The sequence below is a fragment of the Verticillium alfalfae genome, genomic scaffold (genome assembly GCF_000150825.1).
Source record: "Verticillium alfalfae VaMs.102 supercont1.5 genomic scaffold, whole genome shotgun sequence".
In the NCBI taxonomy this organism is placed as follows: Eukaryota; Fungi; Ascomycota; class Sordariomycetes; order Glomerellales; family Plectosphaerellaceae; genus Verticillium; species Verticillium alfalfae.
This window is the reverse complement of record NW_003315034.1, coordinates 101957-114311: the sequence shown is the minus strand read 5'-3', so window position 1 is coordinate 114311 and position 12355 is coordinate 101957. Positions and strand designations below refer to the sequence as shown.

General features: G+C 57.5%; 6 protein-coding genes across 6 annotated transcripts; 3 read left to right on the top strand and 3 right to left on the bottom strand.

The window, feature by feature from the left end:
• Positions 1 to 133: 133 nt before the first annotated feature.
• VDBG_04371 (predicted protein) lies at positions 134 to 654 on the bottom strand (the record flags this gene model as incomplete). The annotated part of the gene is made up of 2 exons (XM_003004719.1): positions 134 to 419; positions 509 to 654. The coding sequence occupies 2 exons, from the start codon at positions 652 to 654 to the stop codon at positions 134 to 136; spliced, it is 432 nt and encodes a 143-aa protein (XP_003004765.1).
• Positions 655 to 1949: 1295 nt separating this feature from the next.
• VDBG_04370 (oxidoreductase) lies at positions 1950 to 3094 on the top strand (the record flags this gene model as incomplete). The annotated part of the gene is made up of 2 exons (XM_003004718.1): positions 1950 to 2008; positions 2068 to 3094. 2 exons carry the CDS (start codon positions 1950 to 1952, stop codon positions 3092 to 3094), a joined length of 1086 nt encoding a protein of 361 aa, XP_003004764.1.
• Positions 3095 to 3396: 302 nt separating this feature from the next.
• VDBG_04369 (90S preribosome/SSU processome component KRR1) lies at positions 3397 to 4529 on the bottom strand (the record flags this gene model as incomplete). Its single annotated transcript, XM_003004717.1, has 3 exons — positions 3397 to 3756; positions 3837 to 4189; positions 4283 to 4529. The coding sequence occupies 3 exons, from the start codon at positions 4527 to 4529 to the stop codon at positions 3397 to 3399; spliced, it is 960 nt and encodes a 319-aa protein (XP_003004763.1).
• Positions 4530 to 5253: 724 nt separating this feature from the next.
• On the top strand, positions 5254 to 7455 carry VDBG_04368 (GATA type zinc finger protein Asd4; the record flags this gene model as incomplete). The annotated part of the gene is made up of 3 exons (XM_003004716.1): positions 5254 to 5420; positions 5526 to 5826; positions 6640 to 7455. The coding sequence occupies 3 exons, from the start codon at positions 5254 to 5256 to the stop codon at positions 7453 to 7455; spliced, it is 1284 nt and encodes a 427-aa protein (XP_003004762.1).
• Positions 7456 to 9166: 1711 nt separating this feature from the next.
• On the top strand, positions 9167 to 9730 carry VDBG_04367 (predicted protein; the record flags this gene model as incomplete). The annotated part of the gene is made up of 1 exon (XM_003004715.1): positions 9167 to 9730. One exon carries the CDS (start codon positions 9167 to 9169, stop codon positions 9728 to 9730), a length of 564 nt encoding a protein of 187 aa, XP_003004761.1.
• Positions 9731 to 9972: 242 nt separating this feature from the next.
• On the bottom strand, positions 9973 to 10925 carry VDBG_04366 (conserved hypothetical protein; the record flags this gene model as incomplete). Its single annotated transcript, XM_003004714.1, has 2 exons — positions 9973 to 10411; positions 10489 to 10925. The coding sequence occupies 2 exons, from the start codon at positions 10923 to 10925 to the stop codon at positions 9973 to 9975; spliced, it is 876 nt and encodes a 291-aa protein (XP_003004760.1).
• Between the last annotated feature and the right edge of the window lie 1430 nt (positions 10926 to 12355).

Genomic DNA, 12355 nt, shown 5'->3' with positions numbered 1-12355 from the left:
TTGATGGCTGCGTAGCGGCTGGGCGTGAGCAGTGCCGGCGCCGTAGAGTGCGACGGCGCAAACGGCCTCGAAGATGGTGAAGATGGCGGTCGATGAGATACCGAGGCGTTCCTGGACGGTGAGTTTGGGGTTCTCAGCGGGGGCGCGAGACGCGGCGCGGGCGGCGAGGGAGGAGATGAAGCCGGACCAGGCGATGCCACCGATGAGGGTGCCGAAGAGGGCGTAGAGGCCTGAGGGGGACACCAACAGCGGCCTGGGGAATGACGGTGCCGGGGCAGGCGCCGGCGAGGGCCATGCCGAGACCCTGGAGGGCGCCGCCAAGAATGTTGCCGTCGTAAGGGCCGAAGAGCCCCAGCCGCGAGGCGGAGCGTGGCTTGGAGTGATAGTAGCCCAGGCGGTCGAGGAGCAGGACAGCAATACTGGTGCGTGTCAGATATGTCTATCTCTTTCTCTTTTTTGTAGTTCTTCTGGCTCGGGCGTGGGGCAGAGCCAAGCAAGGTCACCTTACCCGCTGGAGGCCGCGGCGGCGAGGAAGGCCTGGATCATATGCCAGTTCTCAAACTTGAGCTGGCTCGTGATGACGGCTGGGTGGTAGACACCGGCGGCAGCGAGGCCGGCACCAAAGGCCACCCCGGAGAGGGCTGTAGTTGCCATGGTCGGGTTGACGCGTGTCTTGAGGAGGATGGCTGGAGCGTGACTCGGCAGTGTGTCCGCGATGAACCTGCGTGCAGCTATAGGGATACAATACAAAAAAGCTGGGGGACGGATGAGGGCGGGCGGATTGCTTTATTTCCATTGCGACATAGGCGCTAGCGCTGGAGTGGGCATCGCGGCGTTTGGTTCCCGCTTCGAGGCGTCGGCTGCCTGAACCCTTGGGGGTCGAAGACATGACAAAGACGTGGAAACGAGGTTGGTTTTTGCTTCATAGAGATGGCTCTCGAGCACTCAAATGCTGTGGGGAAGGCTTTGTCGGCGACCTGATACTAGGTAGGGACAACGAGCCGGATGGTCTAGCTGCAGATCAACCCCCCGAAGCCTGTCTAGCAGATCGCCGTCGGGGACCATTGTCGGCGAGCTGACAATTCAGCAATGTCTCGGCATTTGAACTTGACGTGGGGAGACGTGGAGAGGGGGCGATGTCCCTGCTTGACCGAAAGATTCCTTGCAACACGCAATCTGTCAGCCGCCTTTCGAGTTTGAGGCGATAAGGTGCTGACGGCTTGCCTCTGGAGACGTGCCATCGGCAAGGTCCTTATAGACTTTTGTGTATTTTAACTTTGGGATGATGCAGTGAAGGCAAGGGTCAGTCTGCAACTTGTTGGCCCAACTGCACAAAACCTCTCTACCTGGTATCTAGGTGCGTGCCTACCTAGGTGCGTGCCTACCTAGGTGCGTGCCTTGAAAGGTAAGGTAGGTACTTTACGCACCTGAGGTACGCACCTGAGGTACCTACCTTAGCTACCTACCTTAGCTACCTTACCCACCTACCCACCTACCCACCTGCCTGCCTACCTACCTACCTTAGAGGACACAAGATACTCTTCCACATCGCCAATCGACACACCACAACAACAGGAACACAGCACAACGGCTGATCGGACGTGCAACGGCCCGGCCGGTCCGTTAAGGAGGGCCTCCGGCTCCCGGTGGGACATGAAGCACCCCCTGGCCCCCGCATGCGTGTTGCCGAGGTTCTTCCCCACACATCCGCGGGGTGAGGTGTCTACTGTCGGCCATCACTCACATGTTGCGCCTCCAGACTTGTATCATCAACATCGATCGACGTATGATTGCAGCCTTTGTGGTCCTCATCTCAGAAACAGAATTGCCCACCTCACATTACTTTTGCCGTTTCAAAATAATCGTCTTAGATCATTGGCTCCGAGACGCTCCTGCGCAAGCACTGTGATATCTACCTGAAGGCCCCTGACATCGCCACTCTCAACATCATGCCGCACTCACTTACTGTCAAGAAAATAGACGGCAAGCCTGGGAAGGTCTATTATCCGTAAGATTTCATTCTCTCCCACGAGTCTTGGTAGCTCATCTGACCGGCTGCTCCATTAGCCTTCAAGTCAACCAGATTGCCAAACCGACACCTGGCCCCAACGAGCTCCTCGTTAAGCTCTCTGCCGCCGCCCTCAACCACCGTGATCTCTTCATCCGCCGTCATCTCTACCCCGGTATCTCCTTTGAGCATCCCCTCCTCGCCGATGGGTACGGTACCGTCGTCGCTGCTGGGCCCGGCGCCCCTACCACTCTCCTGCACAAGCCTGTCATACTGACCCCCTGTCGTGGCTGGGCTGCCAATCCCGACGGACCAGAAGACCCTTCTCGCTTCGCTGTCAATGGTGGCTCAGTTGTGACTCCGGCCGGCATGGCGCAGGACTACATCGTCGTCGCCGCCGACGAGGTCGAGCCTGCTCCATCACACCTCTCGCCGGCCGAGGGTGCCGCGCTGCCCGTCGTCGGCCTAACCGCCTGGCGCGCCTTCGTGACAAAGTCTGGCAACGCCCTCCCCGGCCGCAACATCCTCGTCACCGGCATCGGCGGCGGCGTGGCCCTGTCGGTACTGCAGTTCGCCGTCGCGCACGGGTGCAACGTCTACGTCACGTCGGGCGACAATACCAAGATTGAGCGGGCAAAGAAGCTGGGCGCCGCCGGCGGCGTCAACTACAAGACGGACGGCCGCTGGGAAAAGACTCTCGCCACACAACTCCCCGCCGACCGCCCCTATCTGGATGCTGTCATCGACGGTGCCGGCGGAGACATCGTCGCCCGGTCCGTGCGGCTGTTAAAGGCCGGCGGCGTCATCAGCCAGTACGGCATGACGGTTGCCCCCAAGATGGAGTGGAATATGCAGGCCGTCCTGAAGAACATTGACCTCAAGGGGTCGACGATGGGCTCGCGCCTGGAGTTCAGGGACATGATTGCATTTGTGGGCGAGAAGAAGGTGACCCCAGTCGTGAGCCGCGTCGTCAAGGGGCTGACCAACATCGAGGGCATCGAGAGCCTGTTCAAAGACATGGACGAGGGAAAGCAGTTTGGAAAGCTGGTCATTGATTTTGACGACGAACCCTCTGCCAAGCTGTAGCCGGTAGTTACCGTACATTTCGAGTTGAGAAGAAAGACCTTAATCATTGTTCATATACACCGAACTCCTTGTGCCCAGCTGTCCCCGAGTCCTTTTGTTCTCAAACTGTCCGCCTACACACAACCCCTCTCCTCCTCGGGGCTCCGTGACGCGTGGCTCCTCCGGGCCTCTCCTACGTCTTCACCTCCCATCATATCGAGGTCGCTAGCCCACCACTCAAGGTAAGTCCCATGATCAGGGTATCTCCAACCGTTTCATCTGTTCGCGCGTTTCCTGTTCGCCTCCCCACGCTGGCCCCCACCTTACGCCTCGGTCTTCTTGCGCTTCTTCTTCTTCTCCCCCTCTTCGGGCGCCACGTACTCGCGCTCCCGCTTCTGCAGCTTCTCCTCCTTCTTCTGCTTCTGTGACTCGACGCGCTCCTGCGCCACCGCCCGCGCCTTGGCCTCCTTGCCGAGGAAGTACTCGCCGCTCTCAATCTGCTTGTCGACCTTGCTCTTCTCCGGCGCCGGCGGGAAGGGCGTGTACACCTTCTTGCTCTTGTCCGACACCTTGTGCGGCACGCGGCGGTGGCTGAGCGTCTTCTTGCCAAAGTCGGGCAGGAACCTGTCCCAGCTCTCGTTGGCGAGTTCCGGGTCCTTCGCGAGCTCACGCTTGATCATGAGCTGTGGGCGGCGTCAGCACGTGCACGCTTTCACTTGATCTCTGCATTTAGGGCGAGGACAAGGAACAACCATAAACATACCTGCTTAATGGCGTAGATGGGGTGGATGTTGTCCATGGTCTGGATGGCGATGCGCCGTACCTCCTTGAGGCCCTTGTACGGCCCCATGGCCGACACGGTGTTGCCGTGCACGAGGATGTACGTCTCGGTGAGCAGCTCCAGCGCCTTCAGCGTCGAGCCGTTGGGTCCGAGAAGCCTCTGCCGGCGCTTGACGAACCTGTCCTTGTTGCCGACCAGGTTTCGGATCTTGATGATGTCGCATGCTACTCCGTCCTCGAGAATCTTGACGGCCTGCGGCGCAGGAACGCTTCGGGCGAGGAGCTTGATGAGATCGCGGGCGTTGAGCACGGCAGCGGGGTCATATGTCTTTCGCGCTGGCAAAAGGGACACGTCAGCGAGGGGACTTTACACACGGGAAGGTGTAGCTGCCAGGTCTCGCGGGGTCTGGAGATTTCGTTTGTACGTACTGGTCTTCACAGTCATGGAGCCCTCAATCAAGTCGAGACTGCAGGCGATGCCATACTTCTCTAGGGACTTGGTGACGAGTGGCCATGCTTCCTTCAGGTATACTTCGCGGTATTTGGGGAAGAGGACGGAGAAGCTGGACTCTTCGACGAAGGAGCCGCCGACATTGTCTGTGGGTTTGAAGGTCTCGACCTTCCACTTGTCGATGTCTTCTGTGTCCCACGGCTTGTCCTTTTCGTGTGACGGCATTTTAGTAGTCGTAGAAGGAATCGATGCGCGTTCCTTGGCTTGTGGCACTGACGTGATCCGCCTGTCGTGATTCGTACGGCGGTTTTCGTAGAAGGCGGATACGCAGCAGAAGTTCTGGGTTGGATGTAGCAGAAGTCCCAGCAAGCGACGCGGGCCAACTTTTTTTCTCGGTGAGAAGCACAAGCAGGCACACCGAGCGTGGGGCATCCGGAGGCTGAATATTTGTTATCTTATCGTCAGGATGGGCATGCTGAAAGCCCATAAGCCAATGATCAGCCGTCTATTGGCTTGCACGCTTTGCGCGTCTGGTGTTCATGCTGAGGTACTCCTTTCTTACCCAAACCTCCCCTCCGAGTCCCACAGTGTCGTAGTTGCCCAAGTCGCGAAAGGGAACCGGGACCTAGACCCAAACTCATCATCGGTCGGTCGCGTCGCTACAAGTTCAGCCAAACTCTTCACTCCCATATCCAACCTTGACGCGACCTTTTCAGCAACGCCATCGCGCCCAACAACATCGCGAAACCTCGCTCATTCCCAGGCTCTCGTCTTCTCACATGTTTCTTTCCTGTCTGTAGGACGCGACGCTCTCTGCCGGCCGCCACGTCGAGTACCATCAACGTTTCTCCTTATCGTGTCGCAATCACTGCAATCAGATTGAACGCCTCTCCCGATAAAGCTCATCCAGCTCCACGGCCCGTCCCCCATCGCGTCTCCGTCTCCCATCATGGACGACGAGATCAGCATGTACCCGCCTCTCGGCGGCCCGGAGCCTGAGCCCTTGTCGCGCCCAGATTCGACCTCTTCACTGGCCTCCCTCGCCCATCTGTCGAGTATTTCCGCCCTCGCCACCGCCGACGGTGTTGCAGCGCTGGATGGTTCACCCCAAGCCAGGTATGTGTGTCTGTCGCATTGAGATGGCAGCTTTTTTCTTCTTTATTATTGCATGCCTGCCACCAACCTTTGTACTTTGACGCTCACTCCCTTCCCCTTCTTGAGGCTGATCATCCACCTCAGCGCTGAGCACCTCACTCAACCGCCACACAACATGCAGCAACATGAGCAACACGAGCAGCAACCGCAACCACAACAGCAACCGCCTCAACAGCAAGTGCAACATCAGCAGGATCAACAGCAAGCCCAACAACAACAACAGCAGCAGCAGCAGCAGCAGCAACATCAACAGCAACAGCAACAGCCGCTGCCACATCAGCAATTGGATCGGGGCTTCTCTCACGCTGCCCCTGCTTCACATCCCATTCAGTCCCCTGCTGTTCGAGCCAAGAATGATGCCGGCCTGGTGAGCTCGCCTCTTCTCCTTCTTGTACTCCCAATATCACATTGGCATTCGTACTGGACGATTTCCCCCCTCCTTTGCTTCTTTCCTCCTTTCCTCCTTTCCTCCTTTCCTCCTGACACAAATGCACCCCCAACTTTCCCTAACCCAAAGGATGACCTAATCCCTTCTGTTGTACTCATTGCGTGTACGTACCATGCTTGGTCCACCCTTATCAGGCACTAGTGCTCCTTTTGGGAAGGCGCCTCGAAGTCGAGGACACCCCACACTAATCTATCGCCTGGCCCCATCCCAAATCATGATTCTGAAGATAAGATTTTCTCTCCTTATCTGGTTGCGCTCCCGGCCCAAGATCACGACCATCAGTACCGACTGTGTCCACTGTCGCGAACGCTCTTGTCCTCCTCACATCATTTGAATCGCCGAAATGATGGCAACACCTGCTAACCACGACCGTGAGTCGACAAAGCCTGTATGCTTCAACTGCGAAACCTCCACCACACCCTTGTGGCGTCGCGACGATGAGGGCAAGGTTCTGTGCAACGCCTGCGGTCTCTTCCTGAAGCTGCATGGACGCGCGCGGCCCATTTCCCTGAAGACCGATGTCATCAAGAGTCGCAACCGAGTCAAGACAATGCGCCCTGATCTTGCGACAAAAAAGAAGGGATGTACAGTGCTCAGACCCCATCTAGCCAAGGCCCCTCCCTTTGACCCGCTAACATCACAGCTGACATCATTCGCGTAGCGGCAGCAACAAGCCCAGCAGCAGGGGCAACATCATGCCTACTTGGGGGGGAATCACAAGGGTTTGGACAGGATTTCACAGACGGGGGGCATAACCTGGCGGGGCCCCGGCCGGAGGCACAGGACGGGGGAGGGCCCTTCCCCCGGTTCGGGCGGCGATACGCCGCTGTACAACCCGGCCCGCCATGCCCCGTATTCCATGGCTTCGACGAGGCGCAGCTGCAGTCGACCGCGCTCTCTGCCTTCAACATGTCCGGCACGCCGCCCAATCGCACTGGATCGCCCCTTAATGGAGACCGCCCTATCGATGCCCCTCAGACGCACGAGCAATTGATTGCTGCCAATTCAGCGCTCAGCCCCAGAGTACGCGAGCTAGAGCTCATCAACGAGCTTTTCCGCGGACGACTGGGTCAGCTTGAACAGGACGAGGCGACTGCTAGACGTGGTCAGGAAATCAGCGGTCAGGCAGAGACACAGCTGCGTGGCCAGCTGGAAGAAAGTCATCGCCGAGAAAACAGTCTCAAACACCGTCTAGACGTGCTGGAACAGGAGCTTGCCAACATCAAGACCGGCATCGTTGACGCCAGCCCTGACGACGAACTCGTCCACAAGAAGCCACGCCTCTCGGAGCCTGTGGAGCAGGCCGACGAGCCAGAAGCCAGATTTGATATCCCCGACGATGAGCCAGTCATGCAAACTGATTCCGCCGATGTGGACGACTCTGCCGCTGCTGACGTTGCTGCTGCCGCCGATTTGGCCGACGCCGAAGAGGCTGCAGCAGCCGCAGCCGCGGCCGCTGCCGTAGCCGTTGTCGCCAAGTCCGAGCCTGTTGCAGAGGCGGCACCGGCTGAACCTGTCGTTGACGAGCCCGCAACCGCTACTGCATAATATCGTTCCTGGGGACGGCCGACCAGGCGTGCTTTGAGATCATCTCGAGCGCTACTATGCCCAGCTGCTGCCAAATAACGGAAGAAGCTGCGTATCGGCAGTATTACGAATGACCTGTAACATCACCGTGGTTCCGTCGCCAAATGGTCGTCGGCATCATCTTTGCTTTTCCATTTTTAATTTCACGAAGGGAAGGAGATTGGGTGTTCTGAAGATGGCGTTGCGGTCTCCATGGGCGTGTAGGAGGCGCGTAATGTAAGGAAGCTGGGCACATTCCCCGCCATGGTGGTTTGAGTTTATTACTCGAAAAGCAGACAGCACATGCGTTTGGAGAAAGATTCACGGAAGCCAACTGAAGCTACGATCTGGCATGACAAAAGGGGCGGACCGAAAGCAGGATCACGGAGCTTTTTCTTTTCTTTTCTTTTTTTATTTCCCTGCCGGAGTAGGTGGGAAAACGCGAGACCATACCCCCATGCCCCTGTCAGCGAGGGATACCTAAAAGTTGATTATTCTTCGTAACATGCGCGCGAAAAGCACGCCTTCCCGATGCACATGTTTATTGGACGATGTGAGTAGGTGATGCCGACGGGCTGTGGTCTCCATGGGGCTGGACTCTTTTCAGTCTACATTCTGGTCCTCGGCAACCGGCGGCATTGCCACCGTTGAGTGCCGTACTTTGGGTGGTGCAGCGAGTAAGCAGTAGAGATAGAGTCGCATGCTTTCGCCGAATCCAGCGGGTCGCATCCAAGTGAACTGATAAGGGAACCCGCATTTTAGCTCTTCACGGTACCAAACCGGGCTGTTGCAAGCAATCGCTGAGAACGGCGGGCGCCGCCGCCGCCGCCGCCGGATGCTGTCCGTAGAGAAGCGTACTGCACCAAGTCACTGTGGGAGAGGGGGCGACACAACAACAAACAAATCCTGGTTGGCAATGAATGGTGTGGCGTCTTGATTTTCCCCAGTTTGAACGTCAGAGAGGGACGAGTCGCATTCACATGTCGATCGGACGAGGGTGCCCAAAGAATCCAAACCTGGGGACCCCGGCGCGCGACCTTTACAAGTACTCTAGTACAGGGGTGGTGGTAACAACCCGATGCTCGCTCCCGTATCGTGCCAGGCGAAGCTCAAGGTCCCGACCCCCTCCAAAAACCCTTTTTCACAGGTGAGATCAGGTAAACAGTATCCGAATCTCCAATGGCCGCCGACCAACTAGCTTCGCCAATCCGCGGCTTGAAGGATGTGAGGGAGGGATTTGTCGGAATGCAGGGTAGCGCCACCCCATCCATCCATCCGATCGCGAATCGGGGACAAGCCGTGGTCTATTGTCCTTAGTGTCCCATGGATTGAGGGACTCAGCGCCGACAAGCCTCGAAGGGATATAGACCACCGCATTCCAACACGGTCGAACGCAGGCATCGCGGGTGAGACATGAAAACTCGCCCACACCCATCGACGCGCACGACATCCCCAAAAGCTTGGCTGGGCCCCCCCCCCGCGCGATCGACGTGCTGTGCCCCCAGGCTGGGACGAAACTTATCAACAAGCCTGCCGAATTCGTTGGGGAAGGCCACTCGCCGAAAGGGACCAAGGAAGTTTTCGTATTGGACTTTCTTCACCTGTCGTTCCCTGTAGCACGGGCAAATCTGATGAGTTGGAGTGTTCTTCATTCGTTCTTATTACCACGCTCATCTGAGAGATCCTGTTCATCATGTCGCCACACGCAAGTCGGGAATACATCCCCCTCATCTCTTCACCCTTGAACCCGAAGCAACCATATACAGTGCCGGCGCATGCGCCGTCAACACCAGGAAAGCGACGCTCGAGCCAGATGCGCGGCGATCTCAGCCCTACGGAGCGCTTACTGCGGTCAAAGGCTGCATTGGCGTGGAAGTCGACCCAGGACGGTGCTGGGTCCCGCAGAGAGAAATCGCGGCCGCGGGTCGAATACGGGCGCGGAGGAACAGTAGTCAAAGCGCCGTTACGAAAATACCCGGCGCACTGGGACGAAGACAACGACGACGTGGACGCGTTTTACAGCGACGCTGGCGAATACGACTATGACGACGACGGCGGTGAGACCAAGGCGTGGGCGGGCGGCCTAACGGTGATGCGGTCGCGGCTCCTACGCGACACGGCACGAAGGGCGTTGCTCATGTTCGGCCTCACATGCCTCGGCGGTTGCCTCCCGATTTTTGCGCTTCTGTCATCGGCAAGTTCACCAGGCGGGGTGTGGTCTCTTGGAAAGTCGAGCACTCAGGCGGCGAGCGCATAGCCGTGCACGAGGGTCTGTGACGGAAGGAAATGCCACATAGTGGCACGGCGGACGACGCGGCGCAATCGTGTATGTGAAAGGGGGAGAGGAGAGTGGATTCGACCTCGGAATCTCCAACGCATGCTTCGCCATCATCCTTCTATATCGTCTCTGTACACTTGTGTACTCACACCATCTATCGAAACACTCGACGCAAGCAGCGGTCACTGCATGCTGTCGAAAAGCAGCGCACCTGCCTTTGCTTACTTCTTCTTCTCTTTTTTCGTCTGGGTTGCTTTGGAGTTTTCGTGCTGGGTTGGCGTCTGGTCTGGGGCGTTTTGTTTTTGCGCCTCTTGTTCTGCCTCTTTGGCTCGTTCGATCTGCCAGATGGCCCTCTCCATCTCAACCTCGAGCTCGGGGAGATCTAGAACATCAACTATCTTCTTGCCGTCCTTTTGCGAGAGGATGACCTTCTCGTCGGCCACCTCGTTGGGTTCGCCGACTTGGTTGCCGCTGGCTGGTTTAGATGGCTTGATTGGCGCAGCTGGGAGCAATGGGGTGTATACTTGATCCAGCTTTTTGGACGGTGACAGATCTAGGAGTTTGTTCTTGACGAGGAATCTGAGATGATTGCTGCCGGCGAGGGCGCGCCAGTGTGACCAGGCGCGATACACCAGATAGAAGAAGGGCAGGTTGGGAATTCTGTTGAGCGGGCGCATGGTCAGCGACACAACTTATCCATGAATGAATTGAACATTGGGCAAACGAGTAGCACGTACACCGGTACCAGTGCAAAAGGCGCGCTGATGGGCATGCCAATGATACACCAGATCAGTCGTTTCCTGTGCAGGCTGTCGCGCTCTGTAGCAAGCGAGGATAGAATGCTCTCGACCCTGTCCTTGGGAATGACAGACTGCGGATAGATCAGCTCAATATTCTTCTTCCCATCCAGCTCCTTGTCCTTCTTCCGGGTAGTCAGGGAAGGCACTGATTTCAAGCCCCATTCTTCGTAAGGTATCCTCTTGAGGGCCATATTCCCGTAGTCGACGACCTTTCGCTGCCAGCCCGAGTCCTTTTTCTCCCAGCCTGCCCATAGCTTGGCGGCGCGCACTGTCAATTTGTCGACGAGATTCGGCTTGTCGGTCGTCGTGACATGGAGTCGCTGGCAGTAGAGCAGAGTGCGACTCTTGGTGATGGGTAGGAGGAAGAGGCGCATCGCGAGGAGGGGGCCGACATCCAGCCACGAGGCGAGACGGGACAATGCGGCACAAAGGCGCGGACGATTCGCAAAGAGGGAGCGGAGGATGTGTGAAGAGACGTCTTAGGTTGGGCAGAACTGCACTGGTGAAACGGAGGAGAGGGTGTCGAGTTGGTTTTGTTCTTGGCCAGGTGAAGTTCAAGATCCAAATTGTCGGGAACTGGGCCAAGAATGGTCAGGCAAACGGAGCTAAGCTTTCGAGCTTTTGCATCCCGACCAAGCGGTGACGCACATGGGCCGACGGGAGGCGAATGTGACTGGCCCAGGGAGGATGCCAATCGTTTAGTGCGGGACTTGGAGGCCCCCCGGCCCAGGTGCATATCACAGGGCAGATCATAGATTTGTCCCATCTGGGATAAAGCTCCTGGAAAATTCCAGGCCCCCAGGCGACGTCGAAGGCGAATTGAGGCGCAGGCCTGTTGGGAGGCCGCTGGGGAGGCGACACTGACGACGCCGACCAGGTATCTCTGCGCATAGACCTCAGCAGACAACAGAGGATGCTATCCAGGGTTGAGCCGGAAAACCATCTACCTAGGTACCTAGGTACCGTACCTACCTAAGGTAAGGTAGGTAAGGTAGGCAAGTCGGCTGCGGCTATTAGGAGGGCTCCGGATCACCGTACTCACCTACCTACCTACCTACCGCGGGCGTTGTGCTGGCATGCACCGTTAGAGTCCTTCGCATTTGGCTTCCCGCACCTTTAATCGTTAGTCCCCGCCATGGTGGAGGCGTTGACGGAATAGAGACCAGGCTGTTGGGGGGGGGGAATGCGACAGCGGGATGTTACAGGCGACGCCCCCCCCCCTTGTCACCTCCCTTCAAGTGCCCTTCGGACGGTATTGCCACTGGCTGTGGCCCCGTCCCATCGCATGACAGTGGAGGCCTGTCTGCACCTCAGCGCCTGTTCCTACCACACCCGCAGCTCCCGACCACCTTAGCGACGCGACCCGTTCCTGACCCGTGGGACTCTAGCTTCGTCAACTGGCGCTGTAGTCGGGCGCCATTCTCTCCTTTGATCCCTCATTTTCATACCTGCATCTCTGGATAACCTCGTTGATCGCCGACCGGCAGATCTTGCAACAGCGCTTTATTCTCTTCTTCGTATTTTCTTTTCTTCTCCTTCTTGTTTGCGCTGACAACCCTGGTCCAGCCTTGACGTTCCGTTTTGTCCTGCCGCCCAACCCGACCGACACTCCTCTCCTTCTATTGCGTCACTTGGCCATTTCGACCTTCCAAATGCACAGCCCAGAATATGCTGCGTAGTTCCCGGTCACCGTTGCTTGATATTCCACAGTCTTGACAAAAAACAACACTAGCCGCGTGGCGATGGACTCATCGTCAACAATTGAGCTGCTGGCCCTTCTAGCTCACCCGACTTTCGCGCTGGT